This window comes from Vulpes lagopus, chromosome 5 (assembly GCF_018345385.1).
Source record: "Vulpes lagopus strain Blue_001 chromosome 5, ASM1834538v1, whole genome shotgun sequence".
NCBI classification, from domain to species: Eukaryota; Metazoa; Chordata; class Mammalia; order Carnivora; family Canidae; genus Vulpes; species Vulpes lagopus.
Genome location: NC_054828.1, coordinates 25,319,976 through 25,334,825, shown reverse-complemented (window position 1 = coordinate 25,334,825; position 14,850 = coordinate 25,319,976). Strand labels below are relative to the sequence as shown.

At 44.9% G+C, this 14,850-nt stretch overlaps 1 protein-coding gene across 1 annotated transcript in view; it reads right to left on the bottom strand.

Moving 5' to 3' along the window:
* The window catches only part of RFX8 (regulatory factor X8), a 63,110-nt gene extending 49,229 nt beyond the window's left edge, over positions 1-13,881 (bottom strand). Inside the window, 2 exon segments of the mRNA XM_041757037.1 lie at positions 5,053-5,176; positions 13,754-13,881. Coding sequence (XP_041612971.1) covers positions 5,053-5,124 — 72 coding nt within the window. The 5' untranslated portion in view covers positions 5,125-5,176; positions 13,754-13,881.
* Between the last annotated feature and the right edge of the window lie 969 nt (positions 13,882-14,850).

The following is a 14,850-nucleotide window of genomic DNA, read 5'->3' as shown; positions in this document are numbered from 1 at the left end:
TCCAGGCTGCCAAGTGACGAAATGGCAAAATGTGGGCTGAATGATAAGCTAGCTGAGGGAATTCCTGGTTGGCTGGAAAATTTTACTCAAGGACACCTTGTGAGCACAGAGTGTACTCATCGTCTTACACGTACTCATACTGCTTTCATTTATTGAATGAGGGATAAGAGATACACTTTTCACCAGGTTGAGACGACTGGATGACTTACAAGATTCAAGAAGATACTGGCAAACAGAACTGCAGTTTGAAATTAATAAGCTGAGATACAGGAATAAGGGAATGGCTGCTTCTGTGTTCAAATAGTTAAAATGACAATAATCTGAGAATAATATTTTGTATTTATGTGGAGTATTTCACAGTTTCCAAAGCAGTTTTTTTTTTGAGGGAGGGAGATAGCTTGATTTTAATTCATGTGAAAAAATATTTAGGTGTTATTTTTGTTGACCACAAGCTTAAGATGAAACCAACAGAGTGACAGGGAAGGATAAAAGCCAATAGTAGTCCCCCCATAAAAGTAAGAGCCTCTGTCCTCTGAGTACTCCTAAGACACCTTTTAAGAAGAACATCAATAAATTGAAGTCATAATGAAACAAGTGGGTATGAAGGTAAAAATTCGGGAGCCAAGGAGTATTTAGTGTGGAGAAGCAAAGACAGGGAGATGTAAAAAATTGCTTCAAATATTTGAGCAGCTGCCATATTAGAAGATTCTTCTATGTATTTTATTATTATCAAAAGTACAGGACTTCTACCAATGACTCTAAGTTTCAGGCATGAAGATTTTGGTCTGAGGAATGGATCAAAAAATTCAATGTTTTGGAAGCAACATTGGAATCCACAGAATTGCTTGTGGGAGGGTAACCTGGAACAGCCACTTTGGAAAATATTTTGGCCCCATCCTGAGACATCACAGTCACACCCCCTCCTTAGCTTGCAAGGTTCACTCCTTGCCCAAGAGAACATCATGTGCACAGCAGGAAATATACACATGAATATTCACAACAGCAAATTCTGGAAACAATCCAAATGCTCATCCGTAGGACAGTGGATGAGAAAATTATGAAATATTATACAATAGTGAAATGAATCTAGATGAATTTTAATACAATATTAAGTGGACTAAGTCCCAAAAGATGATGAATAACACAACATGATACCCCCTTTTAAAAGTTAAGCCACAAAAATTAAATATATGCTTTTTAGAAATACATGTATGAAATAGGTTAGACAAAGAAAGCCAAGTACCCTATGATCTCACTTACTTACATGTGAACCTAAAAGACAAAAACAACAACAAACCAAACTCACAGATATGGAAAACAGGTTGGTGGTTGAGAGAGGCAAGGGGCAGGGGAGTGGGCAAAAGGGGTAAAGGTGGTTAAAGGGTTAAAAAATACACAAAAATGCACTTAAATTCTTTTTTAAAAAGCAAGGTAATGATGAGAAGGTTGACGGTTCCCACCAGTGGGGCAGGCAGGGAAATGGGTCATGGGGAACTGGTGATGTGGTTCATTTGGGCTTGTGGGTTCACAGATGTTTACCACATTGTTAAAAAGAACTACGTAGGGCAGCCTGGGTGGCTCAGGGGTTTAGCACTGCCTTCAGCCCAGGGCCTGATCCAGGAGACCCAGGATTGAGTCCCACGTCGGGCTCCCTGCATGGAGCCTGCTTCTCCTTCTGCCTGTGTCTCTGCCTCTCTCTCTCTCTCTCTGTGTCTCTCATGAATAAATAAATAAAAAATATATATAAAAAAAGAACTAAGTATCCAGATAGAATTAGGCCATGGGTAAGCCCATGATGAGAGTGTGTCATGCATCAATTCAGTTCTGTCTATCTGAGTGCCATGGAAAAGAGGGAGAAGGAACAAAAGAAGGAAGGGAGGTATGGAAGATATTAAATTGGCATCATTGAAGCCTGGTCAGCAAGCTCCTTGTCACCCACATGATTTCAGCCCAAGTCAGGTGGCTGCCCAAAGTGGTATGGTTATACTGGTTGTGAGGTGCACCAAGGTCACCAATGAGGAGTCAAGCAGGTTTTCATCAAGCTGTGCTCTACTTGTCAAGCAAGATCCTGCAACAGGACTGTGTTTGCTCAGAGGAAGAGCACAGAAGCCTGCTGCCCCATCACCTATCTCCGCCCAGAGAGGGCATTTTGTTCTCATAAAAAGTTCCAGCCAGAGGTGCTTTCAAAGGGATCTTGCACCGGGATGGAACTGGACCAGGTGATGGTTAAGGTCTCTTTGAACTCAAGGATATTTTTGATGGAATAACAAGTGGAAAGAAGTCTGACTCACAATTCAGGAGACTGAATGTGAGGGGAGCAAAATTTGCCACCCCAAAGTGTACCTCTATAGTAAGCAGGTTATTTTAGGTATATAGAGGGCTCCAGAAGAAACTTTGACCTTTCCCCTAATTGCCTAAAAGAATTTGGAGTACCTGTTATCTTCTAAGGGAGGTATCTCTACAGAAAAGTCTGGAATATGACTTCTATAATATGAATGATGTGAGGAACACAGGGAGGAATTTTAGCAATATCTGTTTGCTAAAATTCCTCTTGTTATTTCTGTATGGCCCAGCTAAAGTTTACCAAACATTCACTCTTTTTCATCTTTCTGTGAATTGCATTTCTTCCCTTTTGAAGTCCCACAGTCCCACCCCCTTCTCCTTGGTGCTAGATGGCATATAAGCCTCAATTGCCTGACTGCCAGATGGTCCAAAATAACCCCCACGCACACAATTATGTGTGTGTAAATTTGATTTTCTCTTATTAATCTGTCTCCTGTCGATTTAAATCTTAGACCAACCAAAAGAACCGGAAAGAGTAGAGGAAAAAAATTTTTCCCCAACCACCACCCAAGCATTGCAACTAGCTGTGTGATCCTCAGCCTTACTGCTAGTTTGTTTTCTTGACTTCTAATGCTGCCTGCTACAGCCAACAGCTATGACACAAGACAAAGCTTTAAAAATGCCAACCATTTCCTCCCTGCCCACATGTCCTTCCTGCAGGCCTCTCTTGCCCAAAGCCTGTTACAGTATGGGGCACTGGGGCAGAAGGTCAGGTATAGGAAGCACCATCCAAGCAGCCATCATGGGAAATCAGGAAGTCAGTGAAGGAAGTTGGCTTCTCGGAAGGGACATGGAGCAGGCCAGTGGAGAGAAGCAGAGTCCCAGTGGTGTAAGGATATACTGGAGAGAAAGAAAAGAGATGCCTGGCGACTTAGAAACTAGTTGTGGGCTGAGATGGGGACCACCAGCCACATGTGGCTACTGCACACTTGAAATGTGCTAGTCCAAACTGAGATGGGCTGTACATGTAAAACATACACCAGATTTTTGAGATTTAGCATAAAGAAAAGAATGAAAAACTCAATGATTTTATAATATTGATTCCACGTTAAAATAACATTTTGGAAATTTTGGATTACATTTCAAAATAATAAAAAAATTGCACTTTTTAAAACAATCCCAAAATGAGGATACTAGGATATTTTAAATTACATCTGTGGCTCCCATTACATTTTTATTGGGCAGCAATGGAGTAGACTCTATGAAGTCTGAACTTCTTACAAGAGGATTTAATGAGATATTTCTTTTCCTTTAAAAAATTCTCCTTCTAACTTGTTTTGAGTTGGTGTGTGCCTATTCCTGAAAAACCAGATGGGTAAGTGCCCTGAAAATAAATACAACTCTATCACTGGAAGTTATTATTATTGTTAATTTAATAACGATTATGTCTTATGATTCCATTAATTATTTCCATCAACAAATCCTATTGGCTGTTTCTCAAATATACCCAGAATTTGACTTCTTCTCCCTAATACATCTCTGTCTATTCTTGGCACAGCTGGCTCCTCTTGCCTCCCTGATTTGACCTCAAGGTCCTGGGGACCATCCTGCTCCTCTCTCCCTGTTCTCCTCCCTCCAGCTGTTAGTCTCCTTGCTGCTTGTGCTCCTTCTTCCCTCAGGGCCTTTGCACTGACTCTGCCTGCACTGCTCTTTTATTCATATCCACATACTCACTGCCTTATCTCTTCAAAGTCTGGATTCAAATATTACTTCTGAGGGAGGCTTTCCTTGTTTGCCTTCTCTAAAACTACAACATTTACACACACACACACACACACACACACCTTATCTCCTTCTGCTCTATTATTCCCCTTAGCATTTATACTGTCTAATATACTATGTATTTTATCTTATATATATTTCTCTTCCAACTATAATAAATTTAGCAAAGGCAGGAATTTTTCTCTGTCTTGTTCATTATTACATTCCCAGCATCTAAAACAGTGCCTGGGACATAGCAGCTGCTCAGTAAATATTTGTCATATGTGGAGGGTCTCAGATAGACTACTCTTGTGCTAATATGTGCTGTATATTACATGTTCTACACAAAGTTCCTGACAGAGCTCTTAACCTCCAGAGGAGGTATTTAAGAGCCAATAAATTCTCTAAGTACAACCAAATTATAAGAAGCACCAGCTGTCTGACACCACAAGTGGTTCTTAGAGTTTGCGTGGTGCAAAGCATTGGCAATTCTTTTCTTTTTTTAAAAAAGATTTATTTATTTGAGAGTCAGAGAGAGTGAGCATGAGTGAGAGAGGCAGAGGGACAGGAAGAGAGAATCTGAAGCAGATTCCCTACCGAGCATGGAGAGCAACATGGCTTGTTCTCACAACCCTGAGACCACGACCTGAGCCAAAACCATTTAAGCAACTGCACCACCTAGGCACCCTAAGTGTTGGCATTCCTATGCAGGAAATATCGGCCCAGCAAACCTGGCTGAGGTTTTGGAGTATTTGGAGCTGCCGTGGGTACTTTCTTAGGCACCGTCCATTCCTTACCTTTCCAGACCCCTTACCAAGAAGTGTGGACGAAGGACATAATGGCTTTTCAAAGAAGATGAAGAAGTATATTAACTATCTGGTCAGCTTCCAAGCCAATTATTCCCACTAAGAACCCATTAGACCCAAATAGATTTTAATATTTCCTCATCAGTTCACTTGCACGCTTTTTTTACTCAGTGAGTACTATATTTTTATCTTCATAACCTACCTTCCCAAATGTGGCTGGGTTGACTTGATTCTGAGCATTCTGACCACAGGTCTCCACATAAATCTCATACATCAGGCAGCGAGGCACACTGTATCCTTCACAGATACAGAAATTGTCAACCAACCTGCGGGAGAGGAAGACAAGGCAGAGGTGAAATTGACATTGGTTTGTCTGGAGTAGAACTTCTTTTTTTTTTTTTTTTGGAGTAGAACATTTTGATAAAGATCAACAGTCAGACACATGTGTGGGATCCAAAAAAATGAAATCTGTTTAAGTATTAAATGCAAAGGCTCATCAGTCAGCATCGGTAATGTATCTTTTTTTTTTTTTTTAAGATTTATTCATGAAAGACACACAGAGAGAGGCAGAGAGAGAAGCAAGCTCCATGCAGGGAGCCCGACGTGAGACTCGATCCCAGGTCTCCATGATCACACCCTGGGCTGAAGGCAGCGCTAAACCACTGAGCCACCTGGGCTGCCCAATAATGTATCTTTTTGTTCTCAGCCCAGAGTATATTGATTATGGGTCTTTATTTTTTTTTAGTTATTTAATTTTAATTCGAATATCACTAACATACAATGCTATAAGTTTCAGGAGTACAATACAATCATTCAATCCTATACATTACTCGGTGCTCATCAAGATAAGTATACGCTCCTCCCCGCTGGGAACCATCAGCTTGTTCTCTATAGTTAAGAGTCTGTAGGGGCACCTGCGTGGCTCAGTTGGTTAAGCATCTGCCTTTGGCTCAGGTCATGATCCCAGAATCCTGGGATTGAGCCCCATATGGGGCTCCCTGCTCAGTGGGGAGCTTGTTTCTCCCTCTTCTTTGCTGTCTCTGTCAAATAAATAGATAAAATCTTAAGAAAAAAAAATCTGTTTCTTGGTTTGTCTCTCTGCCCCCCCACTTTCTGATCATTTGTTTTGTTTCTTAAATTCTGCATATGAATAAAATCATATGGTATTTGTCTCTGACTTATTTCACTTAGCATTATCTCTCTAGCTCTATCCATGTTGTTGCAAATGGCAAGATTTCATTTTTTTTTATGGCTGAATGATACTTCAATGTGCATATGTGCCACATCTTCATCCATTCATCTACCAATGGATAGTTGGGCTATTTCCATAATTTGGCTATTGTAAATAGTGTGCAATGTACAGGGGGGCACATATATCCTTTTGAATTAGTGTTTTTGTATTTTGGGGGTAAAAACCCAGGAGTGCAATTACCAGATTGTAGGGTAGTTCTATTTTTAACTTTTGGAGGAATCTCTATACTGTTTCCCACAATGGCTGCACCAGTTTGCATTCTAATTATGGGTCTTTAGATTATCAACATGTGGGTTTTTATTGTTTTGTTTGTTGGTCTGTTTTTGTTTTTAGCATGTAGGTATATTGAAAAGAAGCCTAAATTATTGGCTCAGCAGACACTTTTTTTTAAGGTTTTATTTATATATTCATGAGAGACACACGGAGAGAGGCCGAGACATAGCCAGAGGGAGAAGCAGGCTCCCTGTGAGGAGCCCAATGCAGGACTCGCAGTTCACACCCTGAGCAGAAGGCAGACGTTCAACCACTGAGCCACGAAGGTGGCCCAGCAAACACTGTTTTACGTACTATTATAAATGTTGCAGCCAAGATCTCTACAGCAATAAAGTGAGAGGTTTTTTTTTCAAGATTTTATTTTTGTGGGAGAGAAAGGGTGAACGAGAGCTAAAGAGAGAGCACGAGCAGGGGGAGGGGCAGAAGGAGACAGAGAAGCAGGCTCTCCTTGGAGCAGGGAGCCCAATGTGGGGCTCGATCTCAGGACTCTGGGATCATAGCCTGAGACTAAGGCAGATGCTTCACCGACTGAGCCACCCAGGTGCCCCTAAAGTGAGAATTATTTACTTGCTATATCACCCCTGCAGGCAACTGCTGGTCTCAGCATGGCTTCAGTCCTTGTGTGCCTGTGACCCAGACCCTGTGGGCAATGCTTTGCCTCCCTCCCCCAGTTGTTTGCACAATTTTTAAACCTGAGTCATCCAGGGCAGGCCACGATATTTTGATTCTTTAAATTGAGATGAGATGTAAAATGCAAGACACCAAGAGACAGAGAGGCAGTATGCTTTCCCTCTCCAGCTGAATGGCATTTATATGTGATCTGCAGCACTCCAGGCCTCTGCTCAAGTGCTCCTACACTTGGGGGCAGGTGGTGCCCCCTTGGTAACGAGGGGCTCTGCCTCTGGCTCACAGCCCACAACCAGCCCTGTGGGGACAGCCAGGTCTCTGTTCTGACAACTGGTATGTGTGTGGGGCAAGAAGTGGGGAGACTGAGATCAGAAAGTGTGGTCCAGGGCAGCCCCAGTGGCGCAGCGGTTTAGCGCCGCCTGCAGCCCAGGGCGTGATCCTGGAGACCCTGGATTGAGTCCCACGTTGGGCTCTCTGCATGGAGCCTGCTTCTCCCTCTGCCTTGTCTCTGCCTCTCTCTCTCTCTGCATTTCAATAAATAAATAAAATCTTTTAAAAAAAAAAGAAAGAAAGAAGGTGTGGTCCATAGTGACATCTGATCACAACCCTCCCTTTCCTGGTTGAGGAAAGACTCTCAGTGTTCTCCTCATCCTTTTAGAGAAATATGCAAAGCAAGCCAATATCATTTTTAAACACAGAAGAATGTTTAGCAGGGAATTTACCAATACATCTTCTCCTTTTTCATTGATGATATACAGCTTATTTTCTGGGATGAAGAATGCTGAGGCCCAAATTTACTTTCCCTGAGAGCTAAAGACCACAGCCACAATTGTCAACCCCGTCAGCTTCCTAGGAAAAACCAACATAGGGAAGGTGGGGGAATCTTTGGCCCTAATATGAGGTATACAAATTACCACAGGCCAGGCAACTTAAAGCAATAGAAATTGATTCTCTCCCAGTTCTGGAGGCTGAGAATCCAAAAATCAAGATGTCCTTAAGGGTGGTTCCTTCCAGAGGCTCTGAGGGAGAATGTGTTGTATGCTCTTCTCCTAGTTTCTGTGGTCGCTGGACGTCTTTGGCTTATAGATGTGTCGCACTTATGTCTGCCTCCGTCTTCACCTGGGCTTCTCTTCTCTGAGAGTCCTCTCCCCTCATGAGGATACCAGGGATTGGATTTAGGGGGCAGCCTAACCCAGTAGGATCTGTTCTTAATCAATTACATCTGCAAAGGCCCCATTCCCAAATAAGGTCACATTCTGAGCTTCCAGATGGATATGTATTTGGTGGGGACACTATTCAACCCAGTACCTGCCCGAGGAGGGGGTTTTTCAAGGGTCTCCTTAACATCATGTGACAACATGCCACTTGAGATACTTTACCCTGGTTTAAATATAGCTGCTATAGCACCAATTATTTGGCTCAATGTTGAATACAGGATGATGTCTATTGGTGGGGAGCAGAGTGGCAAATTCATACAAGTAGGTGATACTTCTATTCCTCTTGTTAAGATATCACTCATTGATAGATGAAAAACCTACACTTAAAGTATCACAAAAGCTTGCTACACTTGGGGAGCTGCTGCAAAATGTGATAGATGTTAAGGTCAAACTCACTGTTGTTTGTTTATAGCTGTTACTGATTTATCATGGGATGGTTTCCTTTAAAAAGAAGCATGCAAAATGCTCCTTAAAAATGAACTCCAGGGCAGCTCGGGTGGCTCAGCGGTTTAGCACTGCCTTCGGCCCAGGGTGTGATCCTGGAGTTCTGGGATCGAGTCCCACGTCGGGCTCCCTGCAGGGAGCCTGCTTCTCCCTCTGCCTGTGTCTCTGCCTCTCTCTCATGAATGAATAAATAAAATCTTAAAAAAAAAAAAAACTCCAGTTTAAATTTTTGCGAACCCTTTTTCCTCATCACAGTAATTCCTTTGTTCTGGGCCTCTGTGAACTGTGTCCTTCTCTTTCAAAATGCCATTACCGAGTCTGCCTGTTATCTGGGAACACAAGTAAGGCCAAATAACACTATCAGTGAGAATAACAGTAAGGGTCTATGATGAGTGTCTTCTCTGTCACACACTGAAACAAAGGGCTGCCTTTCTGGTTTTAAGCCTTGCACTGCCCCCTTGGTGACTTTGCTGCTTTGATCCTGGCTGCACCCCATTTCCATCCACGTGCCTTTGGTTGTTTCCCCAAAGTCCCCAGCCAGATCTCAGAAACTGGCCTGTGGTGGGCAGCAGCATACATTAACTGGGAAAAAGGGAAGGTTTGAAACAGGGTTTTAGTTTGTCCAGTAAGAGCATCTGTTCAGGGCCATGACTTTACTTCAGCTCAAACAGTGGTTGTTTCAGCATTTAGTCCCTACACGCATAGGAAATTATGATTTTTTAAAAAGCTTACTTATTTTAGAGAGAGAGCATGCACAAACAGGAGGAGGAGTGGCGGGAGAGGGAGTGGGAGGGAGATTCTCAAGTGGACTCCCTGCCTAGTGCTGAGCCTGGCTCGGGCCTTGATCTAAGATGATGACCTGTGCCTGGCTTGGGCCTTGATCTCAGATGATGACCTGTGCCGAAACTGAGAGTCAGATGCTTGGGGCACCTGGGTGGCTCAGTGGCTGAGCATCTGCCTTCAGCTCAGGTCGTGATCCCATACTGAGTCCCAAATCAGGTTCCCCACTGGGAGCCTGCTTCTCCTTCTGCCTGTGTCTCTGTCTCTCTCCGTGTCTCTCATGAATAAATAAATCTTAAAAAAAAAAAAAGAGTTGGATGCTTAACTCACTGGGCTGCCCAGGCACCCTTATGAATTTTAAGTAAATTATTTCTTTTAAAATAATCTCTACACCTAACATGGGGCTCAAACTCATGACCCCAAGATGAAGAGTCACATGCCCTACTGATGGAGTCACCCAGGTGCCCCTTGAAATTATGATCATGAATATTACCCAAGACTTTGCACCTCACAGAGCCAGGCTTTTGTTCTGACTCTGAGATACCAAGCTTTTGTGACTAGAAAACAAGCATATTACACACCTTGTACACTTACTGGCACACGGAAGCTCTTATCATTGTCATTTTAGTGTCTACCTCCAAAATCTTCAGTAGAAGCAAGAAACACATCCTTGTGGGCAGACTGGCAGCCCAGAAACACCTCTGGCAAGTGAGCCCAACTTTCAACAACATGTGGGTCCAAGGAGAGGCTGACGGGGGGCGGGGGGGGGTTAATATATAGGCAGTAGGGCTGGGCCAAACTACCGGCTGATGAGATTGCTTAAGGTTTTACACTGTTCCACCAAAACGTGTTTTGGAAGTCATGATTATAAGGCCTGTACACGTGAGCAATGAATCAGCTCACTAAACTCTTGCTTAGCTGTCTAACAGCAGTATTTACCAGGTCTTGTGACCAGATGAAGTTGATTGCTAAGATCTTAAAAACATTCATGATGTTCTCCTTGTTTAAAGTGATGTGTTCATCACAATCTGATAGTAGCCAATGTCAGAGCGCACGTACCTAGTCCTGCGATCCTCACGTTTTCTGAGCACTCCTTTCCATGGTAAAGAAAAACATAATGCTGGGAATTACACATGCTGGGAATTGTAGTACCCTTTCTTTGATTCAACCTAATCAAAAGCTCCTATGAATTCTGTATCTTTCAAAATAAATTTGCATTTCATTAATTTCAACAGTCTGTAGAAATTTGAAAAAAGTCATATCATATGCGGGAGACAGTTATTTTGGTCTCTAGCCAGGCTCAGCCTGCAGAAGGATTAGAGGATGCCTAGCTTCATCTGAGGTCTGAAGCCAAGGGCCACAGTCAGACCTGTCACTCCCTAGCAGGGGAAGTCAAGTCATTGCTTTTCATCCCTTTGTGCTCCCCCGAGGTCCGACCACTTCTCTCTCCGTTTCTACAGTCCTTCTTGCCTGTGAAACAGAAAATGTCTATTACTTCTGTTCCTGGAGACTGTCCTGCTCCTTGCAGAACCTTTCTCCTTGGAAAATTTATCATATGTTTACGACAGTGGCACTGAAGTCTCTAAGGAATGCTCAGGACCTAACTGGTGACTGGAAAATGAAGCAATGAGGCAATGCTGAAAGTGGAATGTTCCTCCCACGTGACAATAACCAGCCCCCTCTCTGGTCTTTCACTCAGAAAGAAGGTCTGGGCAGCTGGCCCAACAGTACTCACTGCCACTCTTCTAGGAAACTGGTTTCCTTGGGCATCTTCTAACCCCCTCCAGGATGCCAAGGCTCTGGATTACAAACTGAGTAGCTCTACTATGTGTGTGTATGGGTTTTAAAATATATATGTATTTTTTCATTGTGGTAAATATATATAACAAAATTTACCATTTTAAAATGTATCATCAGTGGCGTTAAGCACCTTCACATTGTTGTGCAACCATCACTACCATCCATCCAAGAACTCTTACCATTTGCAAAAGAAATTCTGTACTTATTAAACACTAACTCCTCCTTACCTTTCCCTCAGCCCCTGATTCCCACCATTCTGCTTCTGTGAATGGGACTACTTTAGGTACCTCATACAAGTGGAATCATACAGTATTTGTCCTTTTGTAACTGGCTTATTTTATTCAGCATAATGTCTTCAAGTTTCATTCGTATTGTAGTATGTATCAGAATTTCTTTCATTTTTTAAGCCTGAGTAATAGTCCATTGTACGTACATATCACATTTTGCTCATCCATTCATCTGTTTGGAACTTGGATTGTTTCCATCTTTTGGCTATTGTGTATAATGCTTCTATACATGTGGGTGTGCAAAAATCTGCTCGGGTCTCTGGCTTTCAATTCTTTGGGGTACATACCCAGAAGTGGAACTGCTGGATCATATGGTAGTTATAGTTTTAATTTTCTTTGAGGCACCGCCATACTGTTTTCCATAATGGCTGCACCATTTTCCATTTCCACCAATAGTGCACAAGGGCTCCAATTTCTCCACATCACTGACAACACTTATTTTCTATTTTTGTTTGCTTGATAATGGCCACCCTAATGGGTGTGAAGTGGTTGGTGCTGTATTTTTAACGCCAATGTTAAAACCATCAGTACCAATGATCTGTTTTTTTTTTTTTTAATTTATTTATTCATAGAGACAGAGAGAGAGAGAGACAGAAGCAGGCTCCATGCAGGGAGCCTGACGTGGGACTCGATCCCAGGTCTCCAGGATCACGTCCTGGGCCGAAGGCAGGTGCTAAACTGTTGAGCCACCAGGGCTGCCCCCAATGATCTATTAATCATTCTACTTCATAGGCTGGATGCCTAAAGAGCAGCCCTCTGCAGGAGGCTAAGCCCCCCTCACTTTCATTGCTCCATCTCCTCCCCCAACTTGAAGAGCATTACCCTGTGTTTTAGAGGCTTGTAGGGAGGTAGGAATTCATGGCCTAGGACTTGAATTAGTTCAGCTTACAGCTTAAATGGTCTACACCATCCTAAGTGATTTAGGGCACCTGCACTGTGGATAGCCTGCATTGTGCCTGTTCATAGACAACTTCAGGAGGGTGTCTAGGTATTTTTGAATCTCTAATGATTCTTAAGTCTCTGAATATAATGCAAATCCCAGAAACTCTAATTTACTAAAGAGTGACCTGGAATAGTTCACAAAGGCATCCTCATAGTTCTTTCTTCTAAGAAGGAGCCACTCTGCTGAGGGATCTGAGATATTGAGTATAAAGGAAAGAGAGCACTGCTCCGTGGTATTCTGAAAACTTTGTGTGTCCTCTAATATGTATTTTTTTGATCGTTTTTCTCTTATGCAAGACAGATTACATCAAAAATTTTCTCTTAGAGGAACAGGGAGGGTAACACTTTTAGGACTTTTCACATTATAATCACAAACACGCCCTTCATTTTTCTATTTTGCTCACATGACTTTTTCAGTAAGTCTTCCCAGAGAAATATTCCTTAAAACCTTTTTAAAAAAGTAATCAGGGATCCCTGGGTGGCGCAGCGGTTTAGCGCCTGCCTTTGACCCAGGGCGCGATCCTGGAGACCCGGGATTGAATCCCACGTCGGGCTCTCGGTGCATGGAGCCTGCTTCTCCCTCTGCCTGTGTCTCTGCCTCTCTCTCTCTCTGACTATCATAAATAATAAAATAAAAAAAAAGTAATCAGATATCTGCTATTTGTTCACCTTACGAAACTTAGGTTTTAGATTTTAGAAGACTGGCTTTCAATTATTTTCCCATTTACGAAAAGCTACAAACCCATGAGTTCATCAGTCCCAAGGGCTAATGATATTTTTCTTTCCAGTTTTTCTGTCCCTATTTAAATAGCCAGAAGCGAATTTCACAAACAACGTGGAATGCATTGTTAAAGCTAAAAATGGCTTTGCTTTAAGTTCGAAAACATCCCATTCTGGATCTCATACCAAGGGGAAACATTTCCTCTCCTGGTCAAGGCCCACACGCCTCCAGACGTAGGTGTAGGAGCCAGAGTGACCGACAGGCCCCCGGTGGGGGTGGGGGCGACCACGGGGAAGCCCCACGGGGAGACCCCCAGGAGGCCTCCGCGGGGTGTGCGCGCCCGCGGGCCCGTCCCCTGCGCCGCCCCGGCGAGCCGGCGGCCGAAGGCGCGGGTCCTGGCGTGAACCGCGGCCCTTCCCGGCCCTCCCCGGGGCTCCCGGCGCCGCCCGCCCAGGCCCCGCCCCCGCCCCCCGGCCGCCCCCTCCTCCCCTCCCGGGGCCCGCAGCGCCCCCCAGCCCTGCCCTGCGCCCGGCCGGGTGGGAAGGCGCCCGGGCGCTCACCACTGGACGACGCCGCCGTGCAGGCCCCGCGGACCCGCGCCGCCCGCCGGGGACGCCGGCCCCTCCTCCGCCGTGGCTGCGACCCGGCCTTCGCTCCGGGCAGGGGCGGCCGCGCTGCACCCGTCGGGCCGCCGCGCTCCTCCGTGTTTACTTTAGAGCGGGGCGCGCGGGGGGCGCGGGGGCTGCGGGCGCGGGGGCTGGGGGCGCCGGGGGCTGGGGGCGCGGGGGGCGCACGGGGACCAGAGCCCGGGGTGCCCTTTGGAGCCTGCTCGGGCCGTGCAGGAGGGTGGGTTACCGGCGGGGGGGGGGGGGGCACGGGCTCGCTGCCCCTGGGTCAGAAGATGGAAAGACAGAAGGACGCAAGGCGCTGCCCGCCGCGCTACCCACCCATCACACAAACGAGGAAGCAACAGACAAAAACCAACGTCTAAGTTTCCGACGCGGTCACAGCAGCCGTGGCCAGCCGCGCCCTCCACCTGCTTGCGCTCTGGAGTTACCTGAGCCGCTCTCAGAAATTCTGCCGCCCAGGCGCCAAGCCGAGTTCTGATGTCATTGGTCTGGGGGTGGGGGGGTTGGCTCCCCCGGAGGTTAGTGCTGCTGGTGTGCAGGCTGAGAACCACTGGTCCCGGGAGGTTTGAGGAGCCGACATCAGGACTGTAGAGAGGCTGACCCCAGATTACTCCGGTGGTGGCTCACGTTGAGAACAGCTGCCCTGGAGTGACCCTCCCCCCAAGCCTGCAGCCAATGATCCCCCAAACCTCCGGGCAGTCCCTGCCCTCAGGAGCTAGATGTTCGTGTCACTGATAGGTGATGTCCAACTGCTTACTCTCTCCCAACCTTACTTCACTTACTAGGAATTGTGTGGTTGTTTTAAGTATTAAGTGACCAAATATGGGCCACAGGGCCTGTGGCATGAAGAGGAGTTCATTCAGGCAACTGTTACTTTGGCTGCTGACTGCTTAAAAGTCCTCTCATAAAGATTTCTTCATCTAGGTTAAAAATACACTTCATAACTCAACAACAACAACAACAATAAAACAGCCCAACTGGAAAATGGGCAAAGGACTTGAATATCTTCTCCAAAAGAAGATATAGAA